General features: G+C 40.9%; 1 protein-coding gene across 2 annotated transcripts in view; it reads left to right on the top strand.

The window, feature by feature from the left end:
* The window catches only part of PDLIM5 (PDZ and LIM domain 5), an 84877-nt gene that overhangs the window by 27148 nt on the left and 30688 nt on the right, over positions 1-27041 (top strand). For both annotated transcript variants that reach the window (XM_009329755.1, XM_009329754.1), the window contains exon 3: positions 14449-14600. In XM_009329755.1, coding sequence (XP_009328030.1) covers positions 14449-14600 — 152 coding nt within the window. The remainder of the gene's footprint in view (positions 1-14448; positions 14601-27041) is intronic.

Genomic DNA, 27041 nt, shown 5'->3' with positions numbered 1-27041 from the left:
GTTGGTGTGTTCTTTGGTTTTGGTCAAGAAGAGATTGCAGAAGATGTCTCCTTCAGTTCTCATGCCTAGGTGATTCTTGTTTGCATTGGTTACTTATAGCATAGTGCAGAGATCAGAATATTGTGGTATATAAAAAAGTATTACATCCTTCTCCAGTTACTGCCTGAAGAGGTTTAAGGACAATCTTATTGGAAAGCTGGAGGACAAAGAAAAAGCATCTCCAACAATATTGCAGGCCTCTCGTTTAGGATTCATTGCTCTTTCTAACCAATTGGAAGACTCCTACTGATATTAATAGGAGTTTAGCTTGCATGTGATCATTCCAGTTTAGCTTGAAGTACTTTATGTGAGTGAAATGAAACTTCAAAGTGAGAAATTATGCATATTAAAATAATTTCACTATGAAAATCCAGTAAGGATAATATTGTTTTGTAGCCATGTCAGTGCTTATGACTTTCTCGAAAAATCTTATCGCAGTGCACTCTTGTTCTTGTTAATGTATGAAAATGCTATATTCTCAGCATCAAAAGTATGTTTAGTATGCTATAATTGTGCTATGTTGCCATTTAAATCTAGCACCTTAGAAGACAGAGAAAACATCCCTCTGCTCCCTGGAAAAGCAAACCTTTTACTGTATTAGGGGTATGGGCTGTAACTGAACACTAGCAAGAGGTATGAAATGCTTTCAGACCATTCAGTCTCTGGAAGAGCCACTCAGGGACATGTGCTGTAAATCTAGGGCCTCCCTTTGGTAGACTGCGTAATTTTAAGATATCTGATGCCTTCTAATAGGTGGCCGGAGAGGAATGTTTGAAGCTGTTAATTTCAAGAAAGGCATGATGGATGGCTCTGTGAAGAGCCCAGATCCTTCTGTACCTTTTTCATTGTCCCACTGAACCCATGTGGCTTTTAGAAATTGGTTGAATAAAAATGATGTATTTATAGGAAAAAGCTTTTCCCTAAAATTGGTTTGTTAAACAGGCAGTAAATATGCAAACAGTGCATTTTAGGATCGGAGTGACATGACCATTGATGTCACCAGCTTATATGACATGAGGACATTGCTTGCCAAAGGTCACTGGCTGCGCATTGTCTCACATCCTGCTTCCATGTGTTTGGTTTTTTCTGCCTTCCACCTGCAGAAGCAGGACTGGGGATGCTATTGCTGTTTGGTGATTGATAAAGTGCGCATTGAGTGGTGGTCTTGGGTGGGAAGCCATCACACCCTTCTGATTCTGGTGGCCAACCTGATTCTGTTATGGCCTTTGAATAACGCATCTTATCCTGCCTGGTGATGTTTCGGGGTTTTTTTGGGGGGGGGTGCGGAACAGACAGGACTGAAATATTATGACCGGTTTTTTTATGTTCCCATAAACTAAAGGTGGAGCCTCACCAATTTTGGAAACTGTTCGCATTCCCCAACCCACCTCAGTATATGGGGGTGGTTTTGCTTAGTTGGGTTCCTCCCTCCCATCCAGAAGTTGGTTTCTTTTGTCTTGAAGAGCTGTTTTGCAAACATTCAATGCGCCACTGCTCAATGAAGTCTTATGTCCCACTGAAGTGAGTTATATGCTTATGTGTCTTGTTAAATCATGGTTTTGAATGTTTGAATGTTAGTCACAGCTGATGAATGCATCTTGCCGTTAGCTATGGGGAAGGAGCGGATGCTGCAGAGGCTTGCAGCGAAGGCTTGCTCTGCTGTCCCCCCCACCTTGGATGACAACAGGCGCTGACATCTCCTGTGTGGCAGTACTGACCTTGCCAGCAGCCCCAGCTGCGGTAAGCTTCCAAGTGGGAAGAAGCATGAAGGCAGAGGAACCCTGCCAGGACAGTTCTCTCCTACCCGGCTTTCCAAGATGTTTCTTGGATATTCTCTCTTCCTTTTTTTCTAGGTAGATGAAGAGATTTTCACTGCTTTCGAGAGGCTGTGTTAGTTGTGTAATTTTTGTTCGATTCAGACTGATGTGGAGAATCTCTTTTGAGGATAAGCTGTCAGCAGTGAACATCCCTGACAATTTATTCTGAATACCTTTTCAGTCTGAAAATATCTTTCCCATCTTTCTTCTGCCAAAGGCTGCATAATCACTCACACTCCCAGCTTTCACCAGAGCCTTGCTCGTGAGTGGCTTACACAAACTTGAGGCATACAAAATTCAGTAACGTTTGGGATAGTACCGTGAGACAGAAAGAATAACTCACCGTGGCTGTCGCCAAAATAGTGGCTGAAAAGGACATTATTATAATGGCCAGAAACTTTGCTTTTCATTTGGTATAGTTGATGCAGCACTCAAGCAAAAGCAAGCTGAAAAAAACAATTTAAGTACTGACTTTTATTTACTTATTTATAAAACTCTTCCAAAGTGTTGTTTCCAGCAGTTCTAGAAGTAATACATTTACTTCTAGAAATTACTTGAAATCTAGCATGAGTCTTTCTACAGTAAATTCTTTTTTTGTTGGTTACTCGGTGACAAAACCTGAAGTGACATGCTTAAAAAGAAATGGTATGGATTTAGCAGGCATGAAGGTAGGCTCTATCATCATGTTTATCAAAAGCCTCCTGCTTGTGTGGTGGTCAGGCTTTTATTCTTAAATAGCTTTGGAGGCATTCAAGAGGCTGTGTGTAGATCTTAGAGGTTATGAGAAGAGTGTAAATCACATGGAGGCCAGTGACTCCTATGCAAGTGATCAATATTTTGTACTGTTATCAGCAATAATAAAAACAAACAAACCCAACCTGAAGGCTTTCCATACCATCTGTCTTGGATCAAGTTGGAGAAATGAATGGATATTGGGTTTTGGTGTTGCACTGTTTAACCTGGAATTGTTTCCTAGCTTTGTCTGTAACCAGCAGTGCATATTGGATTTTTTTCTCAGAATGCTAGAGCAGTCTTGTTTTTAGTCCTAAAAATTAAGACTGTAAATGATTTAAATTTTTATTTCCTGAGATGTGATAATGAAGTAGAGTTTACAATGAATATTTAGGGTGGATTTCTTTTTCTGCGTCTTAATTTTGAAATGTCCTGATATTAGTTTTGGTAGTATAGAGCTCAGAGATCATGACATACAAAAGGGGGGGGGAGGGGGGAGAGGGGACGAAAAAAAGAGAAAATAATCCAAAAAGTCACCAGAGAGCTAATGTGACTACCAGGCTCTATTTTACAGGATTCCTCTGCAAGTCCAGGCTTTGAATGGCTGGACACTTTCCACTGCACAGTGATATGCTGAGGGCAAGCGATAGACTGTTGCAGGGAGTGAATTTGAAGGGTTGAGTATTCTTCATTGGTTTTTCAGAGCTATTTGATAACCAGCCTTATTCATTGTTTAATTGTGTGTGTAACTTTTGGATCTCCAGATGTCCAAGTAAGAAAAACCATGTTGCGGCATGACTCAGACTTTAGGTGGTTATGATTAGCTGTTGCAGTGCAACTCTCAGCAGTGAAACTCGGAAGGCTGTTAAAATACAGCAGAAAGAAATTATGTGAAGTTCATAGTGGCAACAAGTGCACTAGCATTTTCCTCTCTGGAGCTTTAGTAAGGAAGTTTTGCGTGGGTTTATATTCAGTCTTAAATGTCTGCAATGCATTTGGCAATCGAATGGTAAGGAGAATTTATTTAAAATGAACATCTTCATTTAGCAGTCAGAGTATTTGTCCTGAATAGCTTCCTATTTTCTCTGGACAAGTGCTTTTTGTCATGTGCTGCCTAAAAGAAATGCTGATAATTTTAATGTGGTCTTCTCATACAGGTCCCCAGCAGAGAGGACAAATGCCTTTTTATTTATATAGATGTGTGTGTGCATAAAATAAATATTTATATGTAAATATTTACTTAAAGAACATATGTGTATAACACCATCTATAGTAATATATCCAGTGTTTTAAATACATATATAAATAAATGCATATATAAAAACCCCACACCTGGAACTGTATAAATAAATCGTGTAAAAGTGATGTTTAAAGTCAAGTAAACTAAAACGGTGTGTGGGGTGTGTGTATATATGTAATTTAGAAATGGAAAATTAAATCTGAAATTGTTATATCATGAGCTTTATTAGCTTGTGATAAAGATTTTTGTGTCTTAGCTATAAACAGCTGGTATGAATTTATTAAACAATGTGCAACTCCTTTAAAATGTGTTTCTTGTTTTCTGAGGTTTTTTTATTGGACTTTTTTCTGCAGTATTTTATACTTTGGGGTTTTAGCCAATAACTGTCTGGCTTAAAATAAATGTCTGCTGTAATATTCCCTTGACATATAAAAGGCAAGATATCCACTAGGATTTACTAATGTCTCCTATTTCTGTTTCATTTCTTTGTGCTAGAAGTTTGCCTTGGACTAATCCTGAGGAGTTCTCTCTCCATTGCATTAAATGAAGACACGTACATATAGGACTGTGCTTTCATGGATCTGGAGTAGGTCTCAGCACACCAGTATATTAGCCATAACTGGTTTAATTGTTACTTTCCATGCACTTCAGAGCATGCTTATTTATCTGAGCTGAGTTGTCACCTTTCACGTGTTTAAGGTTCCCTTTTTCTTCCACATTACCAAAGGAACATGCCATAAGCATTAGTGCCTTTATACTTAAGATGTGAAGCCTTTATTGATGGAGCACAGTTGAGTTGGAGGAGCTTCTGCACCTTGATGCATTTCTTCTGCACTCTGTGAGCGGCATGCTCAAAGGAGAGCTGGCAGAAGTGCAGCTCTGAGTCCCCAGCCTTTTCAGCTGCCGGTTATAATGCTAACAGAATTTGTTCTTTTTTTTTTTTTTTTAAATATGTGACTCCTAAATGTGGCAAAACTTTCTGTGGGGCGTGGATGTGGTGGGCTCTCATTGCTGCGCTTGTGTTTCACCTTGAAAGTGGACTTTTGCTACAGCTTTTGCAGAGTGCCAGTTTGGGATGGCATTCAGGTGAGCTGTGCTCCCTGGACAGATGATTTGTGCCAATAAGCAATACTTGCAGTGCCTGAACTTGCCTCCATTTTCCTCTTTACTTATGTGGTACAACTTATCATTATCTCAATTCTTTGAAGCAAGGGGGTTGTTTCCCATGTGTTTATGCATGCCTGGTTTGTTTCTGGATAGGAGAAAATGAAACAATGGCTAGTGCATCACAAGGGATTCAATTTGTAGTAGCATTTTCTTGCCACTGGCTGTTAGTTTTTGTCAGATGAGTTTTTGGTTCACGCTTCCCCACTTAACTCTCTCTCTGCTTTGCTTTCATGTGGGATTGCTTCATTAGTCGCATTTCCTTCTTACTGCTGCCGTATACGAGGCTGCTCTTGATCCTGTGAGAGGGACTCCAAGGCAAAAAAATCAATACCTTTAAATTACACAGGATAACATATTATTCTATTTGTATTCCTAAATTGGATGTTCTGGAAAGAATGGGGTGATTGCATTGCGTTTGATGCAGGAAAGGCATGTCCCATTAAGAGGGACTATATCATAGACCATGCAAACCTTATGAAAACAAGATGACACATATTGGGCTACTAAGGTTATTAAGGAGATGGATGTTCAGTTAGTGGAATTAACTTTATTATCTATAAATGAATAAAAATAATCCTGTTTGGGAAGGGAGGAAGTACACCATTATATGCACTGCAGATATCTGCATATGTATGGCCTTTACAGTATGGAAATGAATTTCTTCTTTGGAAGAAGCTGAGCTCAGTCCCTTTTGCCACTTCACACTTAAGCTCCATTAGAGAAAACTAACTCTTGTTTGTTTTGGGTCAGTTCAGGAGGCCCCAGCAATACAACTTACTAAGTAACTTTCCAAACTGTTTATTCCAAAAGAGACAGGCTCTTAAACTTCTGTTCTGATGCAAACTGCCCGGCTCCTATGGTGATGCCTCCTCAGCAGTCTCAACTATTTGCATGCTTTGGTTGTGGAGTTAATTTGTGTTGGCCATCCAAAAAACCCCAACCCTATAACCGGAAGAGAGACTCTACAGACTTGCAGCTCCCAAAAGCTAAAGCAGCCGTACAACGTTTACGTTGTGTTTCTAGCTACATTTTCATTCCACTTCCGCTTTCTGTCTCTCCGAGAAATTAAGTAGGCAGTAATTTTTAACCACTGGCATATTGTCTCCCTGGGCAAAATCTGGATTAGTTCTGTAAACTCTCCGAACAGAAGAATAATCTTCAGAGAGAAGACAGCCAGTTAAAATAAATAGGGCTCTCAGGCACGCCGGCAGCATGAGAACATGACTGAGCTCCTTGAGAGAAGGCTTAGTGAAAGGTACTAATTTAGGGTCTTAAATATCTGCAGACATTCTGACACTTGACTGTAAATCGTTTTCCATCACTGAAGTATTTGGAAAGTATGTATTTTCTTGAATTGCCCACATTCTTCTTGCAAATATGATTTTAGCCACGATGTCTGAATTATTTTGCCTTAGTCCTTTTGACAACTTGTTTTTTGACATTGTGACACTATTTCTTCTCCAAATCAGAACATTAGTTGTCTCCTGTTATTCAGGGGACCCATAGGTATTGCCCATCCCATCTTGGTGACAATCCTTTTATCTCTTTGCTCTCTTCAATGCTTCAAGTGGTGTGGAAAAGCAAGACCGCATGTTTAGTCTTGTTAGATGCCATTAGAGGTACACTTGCACAGAGTAGTTTCTTTATTCCTCATGCGAGGTGAGTGTGAATTTTGACTCATTTTAATAATCCTTTGAATTCCAGTTTTAACTTGTATGTCAGTACATGAAAAAAGTTTAAGCTACATGTAAAATACATGAAATGTATCAGAATTTATTGCTGTGTGTGTAGTTAACTGCTTCCATTTCATATGGGCAAGTTCAAAAGCAGGGTTCATCCTTTCTAATAACTGCTACTGAATTTGCAGTGATGATGCTGCATTGGTGTTATGTCAAAAATTAAAGCTGAAGGCACCTTTTGTGAAGTTGTTTGCCTCTGCTTCCTTACGTCCTGCAGCGGCTGGGCTGCCATAAGGGAAGGGGGAGAGGTAGCAGAGGTGAAACCTGCTCATGGAAGTGTAGAGCTGCAAGGAAACCACGACCAGTCAAGCCACGACAAGTGGGAGATGGCATCAGCTAATAACCCTTCTGGCATCGGCATGTGGAAACTGTTCCTGCTTTTTAACAACCTGTTCTGGGGCAAGCAAGGGAAGCTGAGGGCTGCTGCTTCTGCTTCGCTCCCCTGGCATTGAAGCTGATCTGTTTAGCGTTAGCTGATTGAAAAATAAAAGAGCATGTATCCAGAAGGCCTATGCATTGTGCAGTTACCCTATTTTGTAAACTTAATTTATATTTTTGGATCCTTTTCTGCATCAACCCAATTGTGTGTAAGAGTAATTAACACTGTGGTGCCTCTTCTGTTTTTAGCAGCTGGTGTCCTCTTGTGCTCCTCTGTAGGTGCATAGCTCCATGTTTAGTGCATGCAGGGATGGATGTGTGTATGTATGTAACAGTTTATTTAAAGTGCAAAAGCAAGTTAATTTTTTTTCCTTTGTGGAGGGCATTAGATAAATATTAAGGGCTGAAATACAGTAAGAGAAAAATGTTAAGAAGAAAAGAGAGAGGGTTGAAACCATGTGGTTTTTTCCTAAAACCTGTGAACCCACAGGCATGCTCAGCCACGTTTGTGTAGAGGGAAAACTCATGTGTTACGTTTTGTTTGACATAATTTCTGAATGTGGGACTACAGGGATACACAGCACAATCACATTAAAATGTATATTGTTGTCGGGGATACTGCTGAGGATAAGTAGCAGAACTGAGAATGAAATGCAAGAGATGGTTTTGTGGGTTCTTCACTGGCAAAATGGCTGAATGCCTGTGGCCTCTCCCTATCCTTCTCCCATGAGCTGCGATGAGTCAAAGAGCTGGTTTGGGTCTGCTGCAGCCAAGCCACTACCGCACCGCAGCAAGGGAGCTGCTGTGTGTGGAAGGAAAGGGATGAAGCAAAGCTGGAGGACCTGGGAAGACAGGCAGGGAGTCGCAGGTAGCCTTCTGGCCAGGGCTGGGTGGTGTCTGCTGTTGGGGTCCACAGCCAGACCGAGAAGTATGGTGGGTTGGTACTTTGCCTTTTACTTTTTTACCTTACATGTTATCGTTAATGATTATTGGCGTGCTGTGCACACCTTAGATGACAGCTTTATGGATCAGTCTGAAAGCAACTTTAAAGTTACGGAGAGAAAAAGGAGGGAAATGAAAACTTACAGGAGCACGCGGGAGTATGGCCTTGTGGAGCGAGGTGAGGGCAGGGTTTCCTGGTGGTGATAGGTAGCAGAATACTCTGTTAATGAAAAGGGTTTTTTTGACCTAAGCTAATTTTAATCCCTGCTTGGTTTGGGTAAAACCTTCAGCTTATTTGCAGGACTGCCTCATAACCCCTTTTATAGCTGGTTGTGTCAGCGGTTTCCACTGCAAACCCTACATTAGTGTTCTTATAACTCAGCTGTATAAATTTGTTCTGGACTTTAAAATTGGCATGTATGTTCTTGATTTGGAAGCAAGTATCGAGGCTGGCTGCCTAGTCTGTTGGCTATGTGAAAAATATTGCTGTAGTAAAGGCTGTGAGGAATATGATACAGCTCTCAGTTTCCATTGAGTGCAGAGGAAGCTTATTTGCCACAAAGAGCAGGTGCTCCCATGGCTCTTTTTTTCACGCAGAAGTGGGTAAGCTAGATCCCAAGTGTCCCAAACCTCTTGGGAGTCCAGAGTATAAGTTGGGTTTTTGCTTCCTTCCTGGCAGGGAAAGAGGTGAGGAAGGGCTTTGGTGAGCTGCCCCGTTAGGTGGGGCATGCTGGAGCTGAGCGCTGCTGCCGCCCCTGCGGGTTGCATTGTGCTGGGGCCACCCATCAGGCATCGGGCTGGATGCACACAATTTGTCTGAGGGAGCTGGTGCAGCTACAGAGCGTAAGTGTTCCCCCCGCCCCTGTTTTGGGGCAAAGTTGGGTTCTCCAAAAATACAGGAAGGGCTGCTTCTCCAAGCTTGCAGCGATTCACCAACAGGGTGCTTTCTAGCATACCTTGAGCGCTCTGAATGTTTGAGAGCATGCTGTTAAAATACTGGCTCCTGGTGCAGGGTGGTACTTTGGTCAGGTGAAATGAGGCTAGGGGGAAACAAGGTAGTAACAGGTAATGAGTGTAAATATTAGCAGAAAGTGTATTATAGCAGGAAGATAAAGCCCCTGTGGTTTGAATGTCTGTGTGAAAAGGCAGAATGCTTTTTGATGAAAGGGAGGTTGCCTGATTGTTTATTTTGTGATTCTGCAAAGTTCTGTAATATTCTTTCTCTATGGGTGTTTGTTGTGTTTTGTTTTTTTTAATTATTTAAAATACCTTAATATAGGGAAGGATGTAGACGGAAAGAGAAGCAAGAGTGGTAATGATACAAAGATCATTGTCTGGTTGACTTCTGCTTTGATTATGCATGTCTTTTAAACTGAACTGCTGTAGCCGACTGCGTATCAGAAATGCTTGAGGGGTAAAAATCAAGTTGGAGGGATTTCAGATAGCCCAGGGAGATTTAATTTGGGAGCGACGCGTTACATTCTGAGAAAAAGTTGCAGATGACATTGAAGAATGTTTGTGTGATGGGGGGGACCGTTATTTACTGTCAGACTATGAAATAGTTTCCGTGGGAGAGTGGTTGTGATGCACTATCACACGAGCCGGTTGCAGCTAGGATTGATTAAAGGCAGGCGGCGTGGAAAAGATAAAAGGCAGCTTCCATCTCTAGTCAAATAGACCTTTGTCTTATGAGTAACTGCAATTTAAGTGTTTCATTTATTACTGCATAAAAGCTAAATAATGATGGTTCAAAGAAGAGATGCTTGTCAAGTTTACTACTTAGTCATGTGAGGAAAAATAAATGGTTATATGTTAATTAGAAATGAATTAAGCTACAAACTACATTGATTCAGAGATAGATGCACATGTATGTGCACACATGCAATTTTCCTGGAAAGGATCTTTTAAAATATCTCATTAAAGCTGGAGACTAAAAGTAAAAAAGCTGTTTTTCTTGCTTTTTTTTTTTAATGTTGGTTACTGCAAACAAAATAATAGGCTGGCTAAATTTTAGCTCAAGAAAACAGTTGTAGTCCAGTGTGTTTTGGGCTGTTTGCTTTTAAAAACCTGAGGCGTAGACCTATGTTGAGATTACTTTCTATAGTGTTGCTTTTGAAGTCGATCATGGATCAAGAACTGGTTTACTTCTGTTTTGTCTCTGTTTGGAACGTATTTTAGAACTATATTTGCAGTTTTGGAATCCTGATGTTTAAAACAACAAGAAAAAAAAAATTTTTTTTTTTTTGGTCAAACAAAACCAAAATCTTGTATTAGATGGGTGATTTTATTTATGTTTATTAGAAAGTGTCCTGAGCATCTCTGGATGGCATAGGCTGGCTTTTGGCTTTCGGCCATGAAGCTGATTGCTGCTGCGGGGCCGACAAGAGGTTTGCTGCTGGGGGCTGCAGGAGTGATTGGCCTCAGCAGGTGCCTGATCATGAAATGTCTCTTCTGCTCGCCTCCCCCTCTGTCTCCAAATGAGCTTCCCAGAGTATAGAGACATGGAACTAAGTAGGAGGAAACATTTCTGGTTTGGCAATTTCATAGGTTTAAATCTGCTTTGTAACGTCAAAAAACTCCCTATTTTGTTGGAGCTGTAATTCATGCTTGATTTTAAAAACTTACCTCATACTGTAAATAGAGAATTAAAACAGATCCATCAAGGATTTCAAGAATGTTTGTGGCGCTTAGAAGTTAGTTTGATTCATAAGTAGCCTGTTTTATAATATTAATGCCATGCTCTTCCATGCATATGTCTTGTTGCATCGATTCCATTTGTTTGCATGTGTACGTTTAATAAAGGTGTGTTTTAAGGATATGCATTTTTCCTACTAGGTTTTCAGCATTAGGAGTTTTTTGCTTTTGCCCATCGGTTTACTAGTCTTTTGGTATTTAAGCATAGGTAATACTGTGGTTCTGTGACTGATGCCAAATAATTTTACTAAGCTAAGGCTAAACTTGCAGTTTAAGAACAAAATCGCTCATGCAGGACAAAAAAAAGCTGTACAAAAGAAGTAATGATTTATAAATAACACTCCAAAATATCCTATATCTTGGCACCTACATCTTTTTATATCTTCTGCATCTGTTGGATTGTTCAGAATCTGGGTGGAAAAAATGCAATAAATTGAGTTAGTTTCCATTGTGCTAAGGAATATGGGGAACCTTTCTTTTAGTTTTGATTCTTGCATCAGTGGTAAAACTCTGCACTGTAGTTTCAGTAGCACTTCATTATAGGCACTTCACAAACCAAGGATGCTGGCCAGTACTCTCAGGAAAGACTTGTGCTCTGGCTGAGATTTCCTAGAAGTACCAACCTCACTTCTCTTGGTTACTCAGATCTCTTATCTGAACTCAGTAGGTGTTACTTGGAAGTCTTATCCAATGTATCTAGATAAGGAGATTACTGCTCTGGCATCGCTCTGCATGTGCAGCTCTTCAGACTCTTCTCCAGTAATTTGTTCGTTCGGGTGTGCCTGTGACAGCCTCACCTGTAAGGCAGATTCAGTCCCCTGCCTGCATGGCAGGTCTCGTGGACATAGCCAGGGGCTTGTCACACTTCTCGGGACCTGTCTGCTTTTTTCCCCATCTCCAGGGTGCACTTTCCAGCCATATTTTTCAGGCATTTTCAGCCTGGGGTTTTGATGAAATGGTTTTACAACTGTCTCCCATGTGCGCTTGCAAAGAGTTTCATCCCCAGTAAGCAAGAGTTTGAGTGACCTCCTGAAAGTCAGGCAATTAGTTGTGGGTTGTTGTGTGTTGGCTACAGGAATCAAACAAGTGTTTGGGTTTTTTTTTAATAATTTGTTTTATTTTACACTTCTTTGAATGGTAAGGCCCCCCCCACCCCCCGAAAATATTAATCCTGAAGCCTGCTTTTGAAGTCTTACTGCTGAATGTAAGTTGCTTTTTTACATCACGAATTATGATGCGTGAACATCATGCGCATTTGTGTACGTTTGGAGAAAGCTAGATTTTATTCACTTCAGTCCAATCACAAAGCACAGTGATCCATTTGACCTTTAGCTTTTAGCGCCCTTGCGTTCCTTTACCTTTTCCAGACCTTGCTGACAAATGTCAGCATGCCATAACGTATCAGTTTAGGCATCTGTTGATGGCAGGTTCCACCCTTCCAAAGGTTTGAGGAGCTTCCCTATAAATAACTGTGTTGGTCATAGCTTTCTATATGCTTGTAGGGTTCCCTGATCTGTGTTTTATAGTAACAGGATCTCTTAGCTCACAATGTAGGTATGAACACCAAATTTTGGAGGAATTTTGGCTTCGTTGTTGAAGCCTTTTGTAAAAGGATGCACCATACAAGTTGTAATTCTGATGAATTTAGCAAGTCAAGAAGCTTTTCTGAAATCAGTGCATCTCCTTTTTCCTTTACCGTCTACTTTTCTTCATTGCATGGGACTTGCGCTGCTAACTTTCCCTTGTTAGCACCCTTCGGTTTCAACTCTGGGTAAAATTGCTCTGTTGACCTGTGATGCTGAGGGACTGGCCGCTATTCTGAATCTGAGAGATGGCAAGTCTTCCTACACTTCAGGCTTCCCCTTTCACCAGAAAAATGTATTTGATAGCATAGGATTAACACCAAATGGAAGGATTTTTCTGGTTTTGTTTGAATTTTTGGCTATTGTTTTTAGTTGCTGAAGATTGCTACTCAGATGTCTGTGGGACATAAACTGATGTTGAAAAATGCCAGCCATGATCCACTGAATGTGAAATTTCCTGCTTTCAGTCTGTCAAATTACACATTTTTGGAGTATTGCATTTGCGTTTATCTTGCAGCATTAGGCAATACTTTTTCCTCTGTTAAAGTATTTATCTTCAGATGCTGTCCAATATGCATGTCACAGCTGTCATGTATTACAGTCTCTGAGATTTTTAGGAAAGCCTTAACCGTATCAGGTAGGCTGATGGGACACTTTCCACAGGTTTACAGACAAGTGACTGTTCATACACAAATGCAAAGACTGAGTCCCTAGTATTTCACGTATTTCTACCGCTTTGCCATAGACAGTTTTCAAGACCTAGCCTCACTTCTGTTGGAGAAATGAATGGTGTGGAGACTGGTGGCTGTACTTTGCGGTTGGTCATTGTCAAAAGGAACCACAAGGAACCAAAACTTCTTGGTCCCTACTGAATGAACTAAAACAGAGGCAGTTAAAAACCAAAAGAGATGAAAGCCTTCCTTTTGCCTCCCTTTGAGAAGACGCCTACTAGAGCATGACCATGGCCCAAGGTGAATTCCACTTTTGGGAATAAAGATGAAGTAATTCTGCTGTTTGTAGCGCTTTCTTCAAGGAACAGACTTGTGCTTGCAGGCAAGGGAGAGTTGTGAGGTTTTGTATGCGCAGCACAAACAGCTACAACTTCTCTGTTGTAAGATAGGAAATACATCTGGAAACAAAGAGGGAATTTGCACCGTCCAGGACTGCTCTTTGCAGCCGGCTATAAAATGATGAGCAGATTGAGGACCTGTGATATAAATCAGTGCATAAATCTTACCATGTGTTGCTTTATTTCTGTTTCTGTTCTTGGGAATGAAGCTCGTTGAAATTCAGTGGCATCAGATGAAAAGATTAATTTATTGTTCAATCAAGGTCAATAATGTGAACTTTACAAAGGTTTCTGTTGCAAGACTTATTTCATTCAAGTGGACCAAAGGCAGTTGAGCTGAACTTCGGCAGTGACCTTGATCAAAGAGGCAGGCTGGTCAAGAGGCCTTTCTTATTCTGGTCTGAATATACTGCAGGTCACTGGGGGCTATAAACCTACTGAGAGAAAGGCAAAACAAAGTCCTGTAACAGGTCTGTCTGTGATGTTGAACTTTTGACTTTCTAGTAGTTGCAGCTGGGGAAAAGTCAGCTTCACTATCAATGGGGAAAATCAGCTTCACTATTAATTAAGTCTTCCATGCATGTGACCAGTCATTGACAAATACATAAACTTTGAAGAGATTGAGATGGAAAAACTAGTATGGAAAAAGCTGGTTTACAGCCTTCCTCTCTCCTCTTGTGAGAAAAATTTAATATCTGAAGAGAGAAGAGGCTGGAACTTGGCATCCAGGAAATTCTATGTGCCTATCCCTGCTTGTGTCTTTTGGTGAATGTGCACAGCTTCCAGCCGGTAAAGTAGAAGTGGAGTTTGATTTTGAAAAATAGGCAATACTGTGCAATACTTTTCCTGTCATTCAAGTGAAATAAGAACAAGAACCTATAAATATTGCTTCATCAGAAAGAAAGATAGTGCAGCGACTTTCACAGGGACATACTCGCAAAGGAGAAAATAGATATATATTTTTCTTTCTGTGAATATGGTCCTGTGTTCAGAGAATATAAACTTAAACCATCCAAATTTCTCATTTACCATTCTTGTGATATTTCAGCTTAATGACGGTGGCAAGGCAGCTCGAGCACACGTGGGGATAGGTGATGTGGTTCTCACCATTGATGGGATAAGCACGGACGGGATGACTCATCTAGAAGCACAAAACAAGATCAAGGCGTGTACAGGCAATTTGAACATGACTCTGCAAAGGTAAGATACCTTTTTCTTTTTTTTTTTTAAAAAGAATTAATCATCATCGTAACAGTTGTTCGGAGGATAAAAATGTGTAAGTGGTTTGGCAAAGTGCATGGAGTTAAGCGGCCACGATTGAAAGATATGCTGCTGTAGCCTGAAATGTGTCTTGGTTTATAGCATTTTAGAAAACTTATTAGATGTTAATTATGTGAGTAAACAAAGACCTTCTCCAACCTTCTGTCACCTGCTCTACACCGAATGAAGTCTAGTTCCTCTTCCTTTTGAGATTCAGTTTTGTTAACACTTGTTTAATTAAAAACAGGTCTTATCCAGGCTCTTTTTCCCCTCCCCCTCCCCTGACTGACTAGGGGCACTTCTTTTTTTGGGTCAAGTCCTACATCGTCATTTTTAGTAGCAAACAGAATGATGGATTTAAACAGTTAACCCCTGAGGTATATGGATGAAAATACTGCAGCTCAGAGTCACAGAGAGATGTTCCCCAAAGCGATACTACCATTTCACAAAGTAGCTGCCTCCCTTTGCTAGTTGCAGCATCTACTGTAGAAGTTACAGCTTGATCCAGCCTCCCCATTCCTGAAAGATACAGTTTATTGAATCTCAGCATACCGCTGTTAGCCTGGGACTATGTTTTGGGAGGGGTTGGAAGAAGGGAGCAGGACGCTCACATGTGGGTTATTGGAACTGAAGCAGGAAGAACAGCAGCACAAACAAGAAATTCCTTCGAGCTCTCAAAAGTCTCCCAGGGCTAAATATTGGCTTTTATTAGAAGACTGCTATTTTTATTTAATATGATGTGAGTGAGCGTCTTGGAGGAGGATTGGCCTCTGAAGCCATCACATAATGAGAACCATCTTTTCTTGTTATCAAAGAAAACAGCAGCAGTTGCACCCTGTGATTGCTGTTTGTGTCTACCTTCAGCAGTGCAAAGTTCCTTGATGAGTGTTGGTGGAGGCCCATAACAGTATCTCTTCACCAGTTACTACCTTTTCTGGCAAATTATCCTGCCCTTAATGAAAGGACCACCTCTCTGAGAGTTCATTGGTATAAGAATAAAAGAGATGACATGGTTGTAGGTCTGACAAACGTCCATCTCTCCGGTGTGGTGGTGCTTGTTCCCAGCCCTAAGTGACGTGTGGTTGAATGGTTTTGTGGGTGCTTTCTTTTCTAAGAGGCTACAGTTCAGCCCTTCTTGTTGTTTCTTGTTTTTTCCTGTTGTCCTTCTGTACTTTGGTCCTTAGCTACCCTTAATAAGGGATTCCCTTTGCTCAGCCTCTGAGGAAAGGAGTATCTTGTGGCGTGGTTCATGCCTAGGGCATCTTCTCGAGTGAAACTTGTAAAGTTGGCATTAAAAGTTTCTTGATGAAACAGAGGTATTATACCAGCTCATCAGAAGAATCACGCGTTGTATCTAGTATGTCGCTTGCTTTTCTGTCTCCCAACAAGGCAGGCAGGTTGTTTAGAAATGCACTTTCCAGGAGCCCACTGAGTCACTCCAGCAGGCAGCTGGGAGTGTGGGGGTTTGGCCCACTTTCTCCTGTCACCATAAATTGATGGGCAGGGTTAATATCAGATATAGGAAAGGAATAGCAGGTGTGTCGTGGTTAGGCAATCACTTGTCTGAGGCTGCTTCTGGTTGGGTGCAGGGATGAGTGGTTTGAAAATCGGAATTAATCATGAGTTAGCCCGGTCCCCTTCTGTTCTCACCCTTCCTACTCAGCGTAGCATCTGACTCACCAGCGTCAGCTACCTGACAGCTGAAGGCTAAGTCAGGATCAGACTAGCAGAGATCAAAGGAATAGCCTTGGTCCCAGCATCTGGGGGTGGGACAGATGTCCTGTCTTGCAGCTTTGCTGGTCTGCAGTCCCATGGTCTCAGCTGTTTCTAATTCTGCCCAGATCCCATGAAACCAAAGCCATAGACAGTGCTCTCCTGGCTCCTCTGCCGTGAAAACTTCCTTGCTCCTATTGCTGTTTAGCAGGAGATTTGTTTCAGTTGTTTATTTGTTCTTTTTATCCTGGAAGAAAGTGCTTCTTGGAGTCAGACTGGCTCACGCTAACTGCAGATGCTGGCTGCCCATGGGAAGGACGGCTTGAGACTATAAACAGGGTGGCAAGATAAGCCATTTTACTATTGAGGGATCTCCATAATTATATACTTCTGATCTTGCCTCTTCTCCCAAAACCAAACTAAACTAAATTAAATATTTTGAGCTGTTATTGTTCATGTGCAAAGTTAGAGATGCTATCAATGTGAAACTATGTTGGCCTTCAAAATATGAGTTGTTGCCATAGATAGGAAAATCTAAGACTTATCTAATTTTTTTTACTGCTTTTAATTATCTTTAGGGTTTTTTACACTTCCCTGAGCTTTTATTTACTTCCACACAGACTACTAATAGCTTGACCTACAATGCAAGAATGTTGAGGTTAGTCTTGAAAGCATATATAAATTCTTCGATACTGCCCTAGTTTGCTGCTGCTTTAAAGGAACACAATGATCAGTTGGCTAGTGGTGTTACTTTGAGGTCCAAGAAAATTGGAAGAGTGTTATGGCTTTTGCACTGTGACCGTGTTCATGTGCTGTTTTATGAAAGGTGTCAAAGAACTCAGTTTGATCAAATTAGTTGTAGGAACCAGAATATATTTTGTAAGTCCAGTTTGGTACGTTTTTGGTGGTAGCACCAAGTGACCTTTATTCATGATAAATTGTAAGTAGTACTGTGCATTCATCTGCGGATGCCTGCTTTACTCTTGATCAGTTATAATTTGACACAGATTCATGTGGAATATATGGAAATTAATATAGTGGAGCAGACAAGTGTAATGTGAAAATAATGACAATATGGGGAAAAATGGCTGGGCACGCCACCAGCCTCACGGCACGTAAGAGACGGGGCTAGCTGTGCTGTTTGCTAGGGAGAGACTAGCCAAAATAATCAGTAGTTATTTGAAAAAGAAACAGGGGTTTGCTCTGGCTTTTTAGTTTTTTGGGATTTTTTTTGTGAGGATCAAAATGATAGTTGGTAAAAAAGCAGTGGTACACCCTAGAGATTAGTAGGCCAGTGAACCCAAGTGGGTCCCATCTGAGGTTGATGGGCTCCAGCATCCCAGTTTGCACGTTGGCCGAGGCATGGTGACAGCCTGCCTTTTAAAAGCTACGAAGGAAACTTTGTGAGTCTACGTGGCAAAGGCGAGAGAGGAAATTCTTTGTTATTAGCTTCCTTATTATAAATATTTTAACTTGTTATGCTTTTGTACTGCTGGTCAGGTTTTCACTTGACTTCTATGCTTTATGTGCAAAGTGGAAAAAATAAAATTAAGAGAAACAAAATAAAGGGCAAGAAGTAGCTTGTCTGGGAGGGTGGAAGGGATATTTAAAGCAATGCCTTCAAAAGCTTTACTTACCGGTTTAAAGCAGTATATTTATGGAGGCAGATGTGCACATACCTTTTGTGGAAAACCAATTTAGATGTTTTGTAACTTGTAAATGAATGTTGGAAAATATTTGAAGGGAGAATAAAAGGTCCCTTTTTTCCTGTGTAAGGCAATATCACATGTTGGGTTTTTAAATATGGAATTGTTCTCTGTCCCTGGAAGGAACTGAAATTACAGCTGTCACAATTGCAAGTCCACTTTGCTTAAATAGAAATAGATAAAATTGTGCTTGCCAGCCATGTACAGTAGTAGGTGGCTAACATTTGCATGTGTTGTCAAGTATTTTCAGGTATATGTCTTTAAAATTAATTAGTTCTGTAAACAAGTCTCGCTGTTTATTATGGAGGTTATAATTTTTAAATTGTGAAATAAAAATATAATTTTGGTGTATTTGCTCATTTTTAATATTAGACATAGCTTAAAATTCTGGGGGGAATTTTTTCTTTTTTCTTTTTGTAACATGCAATTTTAGGTTACTGATAGTTTGTGGGGTTTTCTTATACAATAAATGCATTTCATAGGGAATTCTTCTTTGTATGAGTCCCTCCCTCCCTGAGATCTTGGTCTTTTGCACCCCAACATTTTATTCTCAGTTAAAGTCCTTTCCTAGTTCCCATGAGGAAAGATGGAAACCAGATGCTTGCTTTTTGGATATATTTTCAAGTTTAGTAACTTAGCATGCACTTCCATAAACAAATCTGTAAGTTGCTGAATAGCTAAGAGCTGCCACCAATTTAAAATATTGTTTTTGGGGACTGTTTCTCCAGACTCCTGCCTTAATGATTCTTTGGAAGTGAGAAAGATAAAGAATTGTGTATTTCTACTGCTACATGAGATCATGATACCCATGAAACCTCTGGAAAAAGTATCAGTGAGCAATACAAGGATAAAAAAACCCCCAAAAAACCAAAACCCAAAAAGCCTGGAAAGTTGTTTTTGCTTTTATAATACAGAACTTATTTAGCTCTTTATTTCATAAAACAGATCTGCACAGCTATAGTGTGCATTGTAAAGGAATTTCTTTCACCTCTCCCTGTGAATTCAGTCATTTAGGACAAAAGGCATTGGGATCGCTCGGCTTGGGACGTGAAAGGAGGATTTTCAAGGTTGTTTACCTCTCTCTTGCTATATTGCAGTGCTTCAGAAATCTTTTTGGGTGCTGTAGGTTGGCAATGAGCAGTTACTACAGTTCTGCTTCCAGCTCTTCAATGGATGACTTTATGGATTTTTGCAAATGAACGTGGGTGTTACAAAGCAATAGATGAATTTCAGTGATGGCTATGTTTGTTTTTCCCTAAACCTTTTAAAACCACAGGGTTGCCCAAGCATCACAGGTGAGGCTAGGGCCTGCTGGGTAATTTTGATGTCCATGTTAACAGGACTCAGAGCCAAAATTCAGACGAGCCTTAAGGCTGGGTTCTGCAGTTGATAAACTCAAGTGTTAAAAACTGTGTTGCTTACTTTATCTTCCTGCCTGAGTATGAATCTTTATCATACCATTCTCCCTCATCTTTTCATGTTTTCGTTCAGGAAACACGAAGTCTAGACTTCTAGCTTTAGAACAGCTGAAATTCTCATGATTTGAGGTGGGGTAATAGGAAAAAATGTTATGGATCATTTGATTTCTATTTTCTAAAGTTATTTTTCAAGTTATCCATTTCAGAAAGGGTTCTGTGCAGTAAGACTAGCTCAGTATGCTTTTTACTTAGTATTTTTATTGTTCCAAGGCTTGCTTTTATTAGAAAACAATATAATGATATTAACATTTATTGCGTTTATTGCCCTGCTCTGCTTTGGAAATGCACAGGAGGAAGAGCATTTTGCTGTATAAGGAATGTGAGTTCTGACAATCTATATGGACAAAATGCATGATCTTGTTCTTATTTTGAAGACAGGGAAGTGAGGTGCCTTGATGTAGACCAGGTTTTAAGAAACTGGAGTCCTTTGCTCCTCAGGTATTGAAATATTCACCTAGCGTAGGTTAGCTGTAAACTATTTAATTTCACAAAAATAAAAAACAGCAGTGTGGGGAATGGCACCATGGATCCCAAGAGCCAGCCTTAGTCACTGTTACAGGGGGATCTGAAGTCCTAAAGTTTGAAAGCTTGAATTGTCTCCATAGAAAGGTGAGAAAATAGTATAACCGCTAAATAAAATGACAGGAGAGGCTATTCTGAGAAAAATAAAAGAGGAGGAGCAAGCAAAAGAATACAAGTATAGAAAGGATTTTAAACTATTAACGATACAGGCTTCACTTAAATGACGGTTAAAACTCATGCTTTCAGGTTTATGAGCTATGGGTTCCTTGGGGTGGATATTTTGTTTCCATAAACCATATAAGGATGAGCTTCAAGAAAGCTATGATAAGAATGCATTCGGAAGTCTTATTTTTCTCCAACTTTGGTTTACTAGTCATCATCATTTCCCTTACATAGGCATTTTGACTTTAGTTTTGTTCTTCAGTGATTTGCTTTGTTAGCATATAGAAGAAGGTTGGTTGTCTTGTGCCAGTTGAACATACGCAATAAATCAGTTGAAGGCATCACAAATTCTCAGTATTTTTTTCTAAACCTGAAAGCAACTTTCTGCTGGAATTCTTTTTCCTTTAATTCTTGCATAACTCTTCTTTCAAGGATGTCAAAACTGAGTGTTTGTTGATTAAGGAGATAAACACCATTATCCCTTTTCAATTGAGAGAGTTCAGACAGAAAAATTACAAAACTCAGTAGAGGTCATATGGCTAGGAATATATGAACAAACTGTATTTTTATAGTTTAGCTGCTATTAAAAACCTTAGGCAACTTGTTCCTCAATCCTAGATTGGTACCCTCAATGATTAATATTAGTTTTCAATAATTATGCCTGAAAATAAACTGGCTGAAAAATAATGCCTCCCAAACAGAGGTTCACTTCTCTTATTTATCTATGTCACTAAGCTTTGGGATGGTGGTTATTCCAGGTATCTCACTCAGTGGAGCCTCACATAGCCCTGCAAGACTTTAAACATTCCTGTTGAACGTTGTTATTAACCACAGACTTTTCTGAAGGTTTCAGTAGAAAATGCGTAACCTATTTCTGATCTGTTGCTGAACTTAAACAGTCATGGCCTCCTCTCCTCCAAATGCCAGCGTTCTAGCAACTTGAGGCCTTATAGCTCTCTGGCGAACTTTTTTGAGGAAAAAAAGAATTGGCTGTCAAAGTTTTTCAGTACTTTGTAAGCTCAAAGCAGTAGAGTCTTGGGGAATGAATCTAACCAGCTTAATGATGCAGGTACGGATCTGCCTTGCTCCGTGTATTAAAATTCCTGAGCCTCTTTTGTTTTACTGTATTATTTTTATGTAATTGCATGGAAAAGTGTTTCCAAAGAAGCACTCAGGTTACAAAGCCAGGTAATGCAGAAATAGGAAAATGTGGTAATAGAAGAGTCTCCATTAAAAACAGAAATGTGTTACTTATGGCTCCAGAAGAGAGCCTGCATGACCAGGAAAGAAAAGCAATAAGGCAAAGCAAAGTAAAACAGCCCTCAGAGTTTATTGGTTAAAAGTATCTGGTGATTTGTTCTGTAGTCCCTCTTATAATCTCCAAATTCTCTATTTCAGCAGTGCTCAACTTGTGTTTTCAGAACTGTGAACTTTTTTGTTGAGGGGGTGGAAGGGGAGGAGAGCCATGCCAGCGGGGCTATAATGGGGGGGTCAGCCTGGAAGGCAGGTGGACATGAGTATTTGTGTAGGTTGCTGGCACTGGTCTTGGGAGCTATTTTCATTATGGAAGTGCAAAGGACCGCGTGTGCATCTGGTGTGGCGCTGCCCAGCCTGCCAGGCCCTCGTCCTGCCCGCTTTGGGGTTTGCTTTGTGGCTCCGGGCTGCTGAACAGGGCTGAGGAGAAATGCTGTGCAGAGCTGGGGCTTGCCCAGCCCACTGTGCTCGGCAGCGGCCGACAGAGATGTTGGATACATGGCTTGTTGAGGAGGAGGTCATCCAAGGTTGCGTGCCTCACGGCATGAAAATCACCAAGTGCTTTTGTCAGCCTGACCTTTGGGTCTGGAAGTAACCTGACCTGCAGGACCAATGCTGCTGTGCAATGTGCAGTGACCGGGTGCTGCTGAGAAAGCTGCTTTTAATCTGCAAATTTGCAGAATCTGTTTCCGAGCCGGCGTTTCTTTGAAGTAAATCCTGTGAACTCTGTGCAGGCTCTTCAAATTTTTGTGATCTTTGTAAACGCCAACTTCAGGACTTGGAGGTGAGGCATTGCTGGTTTAGAGCCTGGTGGTTTTCACCCTCTCTCGGCTCTGCTGGTGGTATCTTATTGAAGACTTCCTTCTCTCCTCAGAGCGTGGGCTGGTGCCTTCCCAGACCACATCTGAGACTGGCTGCTGGTGTGTGCCTAATGTGTAGGGTGACAGTGGACCTGAAGCCTTCCAGACTCATACCCTTGCATCTTAACAGGAGCTTTTCTAAAGCTGAAAGGGTTTTGTGTGTGGCTTTTTATGCTGTATATTGCAATGCAAGCAACTGAGTCACCTTCGGTCCTCTTGTTTTATCTGGTTTTATTGGGTTTGCATGGCAACGTTTTGGTAGCGGGGGCTACAGGGGTGGCTTCTGTGAGAAGCTGCTAGAAGCTTCCCCTATGTCCAACAGAGCCAATGCCAGCAGGCTCCAAGATGGACCCACTGCTGGCCAAGGCCGAGCTGATCAGTGATGGTGGTAGCACATCAATGTAGCAATATGGTAACATATTTAAAAAGGGGGGGAAAAAAACCCCTGCGCAATTGCAGCTGGAGACATGAGAGAGAATATGTGAGAGAAACAACTCTGCGGACACCAAAGTCAGTGAAGAAGGAGGGGGAGGAGGTGTTCCAGGCGCCAGAGCAGAGATTCCCCTGCAGCCTGTGAAGACGACTGAAAACTCAGTTGACTGAGCTGCTCTTCAGCATGAAATGCAGGTACCCTTCTTTATCCCAGTTTTTGTCCACCATTACAGGAACATTGCAGCATCCCATTGAGCTTTTCAGAAACCTCAGCTAAAATCCTGTGTGAGAGGAATTAGAGGAAAAGCTTAGTAATTGCGAAGCCTAATTACAAAGTAATGTGGAGCTTGAGAGCAGAACTGCTGAGCATTTACAGACTAGACTAACGAGTGGGCCATCTGTCATCCGCGAGAGGGCTAACGAAAGGCCGGCACAGGACACTCCTGACGGTGTACGGAGGAGGATATGTAAATGAGGAAATGTCCAAATGCAACATTTAAGATACACAGTATGAAATGAGCTGCTAATTGGAGCTCGCATGCATGCTTAGCATATGGACAACATAATTATAGTTGTACAGTACAGGGAAGTTCACATTAGAGGACGGTAATAGAACGGCACAGGGTGCGGTGCACCGAGCAATGAGCAGAAGAGCGCAGGAGGAGGTAGAGAGTTCAGGAGTAAAGTTAAGGCTGGGAAGAAGGGAGGGGTGGGGGGAAGGTATTTTAAGATTTCATTTTTTTTCCTCATTATCCTACTCTGATTTGATTGGTAGTAAATTAAGTTAGTTTCCCCAAGTCGAGTCTGTTTTGCCTGTGACAGTCATTGCTGAGTGATCTCCCTGTCCTTATCCCGACCCACGAGCCTTTCATTTTATTTTCTTCCCCTCTCCAGCTGAGGAGGGGAGTGATGGAGCGGCTTTGGTGGGCACCTGGCATCCAGCCAGGGTCAACCCACTACACTGGTTTTGAAATTAAGCGGCGCTGGGTAAAAAGTTGTCCAAAGAATTCAAAGCTAGTGAAGATGCTGGTTTCTTCTTTGCATTCAAAGATGTCTTGGTGCATAAGTATTTGCATTTTTTTTTTTATTGGAGGTAAGGTAGAAAACTTTTGCTCCTAATTTAGCAGCTGAACAGGTTTTGCTGGCTAAGCATGCCTTTGGAAAGCCTGCCCACAAACTAAATAAATGGAAGGGTACAGTTCTTGCTTCCAGCTGGAATTCAAAATCTTTTGTTGTGCACAGCACTTTGGTGCGCATCAGCTAGCAATTAGATGAACCACAAAACATGCTGCAGTTAAGTGAACCTGACAAACTAAAGACTTGCCTGGAAGTTCAAAGGAGAGTTGCTGGGATGAAAATGGAAGGTTGTGGGGTAAAAATGGAGTTCAGTGACTTTTGCAGGATCATACCTACCCATCTGCCAGGAAAACGGGTGGGAGTGAGGACTAGTTAAGCAATAGCAGCCTTCCCCGTGATGTGTACCTTAGAGCCTTCCCGGGCATCGTTACAGCTGCAAAGATCAAGATTTGTAAAGGCGGTTCAGTTTCTTGAGGTTGATACAGTATGTAGTATAGGAACATAAACATGATAGTAAATATAGATAATGGACAATGCCAGGTATCATGGGTAGATCGTTATTTATTGTCAAAATGTTTACTTCAACTGTAAGTTTACTGACATTTTTTTACTTTAATTTTTTTTTTTCTTCCCCCTACCGTATCATTGATATACACACGCAGAAAAGGGGGGGGCGGGGGAGGACCAAAGAAAGTGAAGCAAAGGAGCAGCCCTGGAATTAACATTTATTTCAGTGAGGATTGACGAGGAAACACACAATGTGTCGGGGGGTGGTGGTGGTGTGCGCATGTGTTTTGCCCCCCAGAGAAATGCAAAATGTGACCTTTGAGTTGCAGCAATTGAAGCAAATTTACCGTTATGCTTTTGGGGTTTTGTCTACATCCTGTATCGTGGTGGACTGAACCAGAGGGCAGTCAGATTAGGAGGATATTTCAAAACTCCACCTTCATTTGTATGAAAACAAGGAGGTCATTATGAAGTAATTGCCTCTCACAAGCTGGGAGCCTATAAGTTCAATTTGGGATAAATTTTCAGGATTCCTGCCCTCATAGTCCAAGTCCTCAATGGAATAAGGGTTGGTCAACTGGGAGGCTGCTTGGGAGGATAGCTCAGATGTTATAATCGGCAGAGCCTTATAAGCAGCTGGGTGGGAAATGAGTGGGGCATCACTATGTGCAGGGTAGCGAGTGCCTGAGGGAGAAGGTTTGCAAGTCTTGTGTAATCTGAGTCCCTCACTGAAAACGGAGGGAGAAAGTGTTAGATCCCAGAAGTTCCCACCTGTTTGCAATGGATCAAGTAGAAGCTAAAGGGCGTTAACCGGTTGTCCCGCTTTGTTTCCTTAACCGGTGAGAAATGTCTGTGCCTTTGCTTTGTACAAGTTGTTGCATAGCACAGACATCTGGCAAATATGGCAAAATCTAATGCTGCTTTGTCTCTTAAATCTTTTTTTTTTTTTTTTTAAATTGCTTGTTTTCAGACAGGGAAGTAAAGATTTTTTTTTTTAAAGTGATTTAAGTGATTTTGCTGACCCTATAGATGTTTGCTGTAAGGTCTGAAACCATGCATATTTTTCAGATATGTAGGGACTAGCCAAAGAATAAATGTTTATCACCTATTGTTATTATATGGACTATATTCTTTAATTCCTACGTTTAAGATAGATACAATATATCCATTATAGATACTATAATCCGTTATAGTTCCACTGTAGGGATTAAACTACTCTGATGTACTCTGATATGAGATGTTTTTAAAACAAAGATTCAATTGCTAAAACAAAAAATATACAGTGAAAAAGATTATGTGAGTCTTAAAAGCGGTTTTACACAAGCAGATCATTAGAAAAGTAATAGTTTGGGCTTGATGATTAGATGTACAGTAGTTTAGAAGCCTGTTTTCACTCTATTTTAAAACTAAACTAAAACTAACCTGTATTCTACCTGAGATCTGATATGATTGATTTCTGTCTGTGAAGACAGGAACAAACAGTGATGATTTATTCAGATATATTTTACCTGAAACAGTGTACCTCAGTAGGAAATATCTGGACATTAGAGCATTGTTCTTGATCTCGGCACGTGCTGGATGGCCAGTATCCCTCAGTACGCGAGGTGAGGATTACTTTGCAGTGCTCTGCTTAGTGGGTAGAAGACAAATTAATGACAAATTAGTGCTTGTGATTTAAAATAACTTTCTGCAATACCAATAGCGTTCTCCTGTCTTTCAGAATTCAAAAAAGCTGAGTTGAGGGAGTACCTTTATGGGCAGCAGGGAATCACCTAATGCACTCCACGTGGTTCAGTTTGTATGTTCTTACTGTAAGCAAGAACTAACATTTGCAAGCTGAAATTTAATACAGAAAATATGTCTAGGTTGATTGTGGTGGTAACTAGTGTTACTAGGAGTCTGACCACTCCCTAACAGAAATCTGCAGGTTGCAAACTCCTCAAGTTAGTTTTGCTTGTCTTTTAAGTTGATGTACATTCCCGGTGTTGAAAAGCCTTTTCATTGCTAGTGAAGGGTGGAAGCAGAGCATGTGATACACGCTCAAACATCCCCACTTTGGAGAGGTGCAACTCTTCCTAAGCGATCTTTAACAGCATAGATGCTTCTAAGTTGTAGATCGAATTTATTTCCAAAGCATTAAGTATATGTATTTTAGGAATGCAGGAACAAAACTAAGCTAACCTTCATTATGGAAATCTAAAAAATCTCTTGAAAACCACAGGAGTTAATTTTGCTGACTATTGATATCTGTGAAGTGCAATAAAGCTCCTATTTAATGGGCAGAAGTGCCAATTTCCTACATCGGGGGAAGCATTTACTCTCAGCTGACAGTGCAGTACCAGATCAGCCTTTCTGTAGTCATTATATCCCAGGTGCTTTGGGCTACACCACCAGTTTCAAGACCTGTAGTGGCCACAGAAGTTTGCTTTCTGCGATTTTTATTTTTCCTTATCTCTTCTCCTCACATAGATGATGCTGAAAGTTGTGTTGTGGGTTTTTTTGGGTTTTTTTTTTTTTTGCGGGGGAGAGGGGAGGAAGGGGAGTTGGGTTTTGGGCTTTGGGTTGGTTTTTTGTTTGGGGGTTTTCTTCAGGAAAAAGGCAGAAATTGAGCCATTGAATACTTCAGATTTTCATGGCTGATAGGCAAGCAACGTTGTTTGTTCTTAGTGT

The sequence above is a fragment of the Pygoscelis adeliae genome, unplaced genomic scaffold (assembly GCF_000699105.1).
Source record: "Pygoscelis adeliae isolate BGI_AS28 unplaced genomic scaffold, ASM69910v1 Scaffold67, whole genome shotgun sequence".
Lineage (NCBI taxonomy): Eukaryota > Metazoa > Chordata > Aves > Sphenisciformes > Spheniscidae > Pygoscelis > Pygoscelis adeliae.
This window is presented reverse-complemented; position numbering and strand designations above follow the sequence as displayed.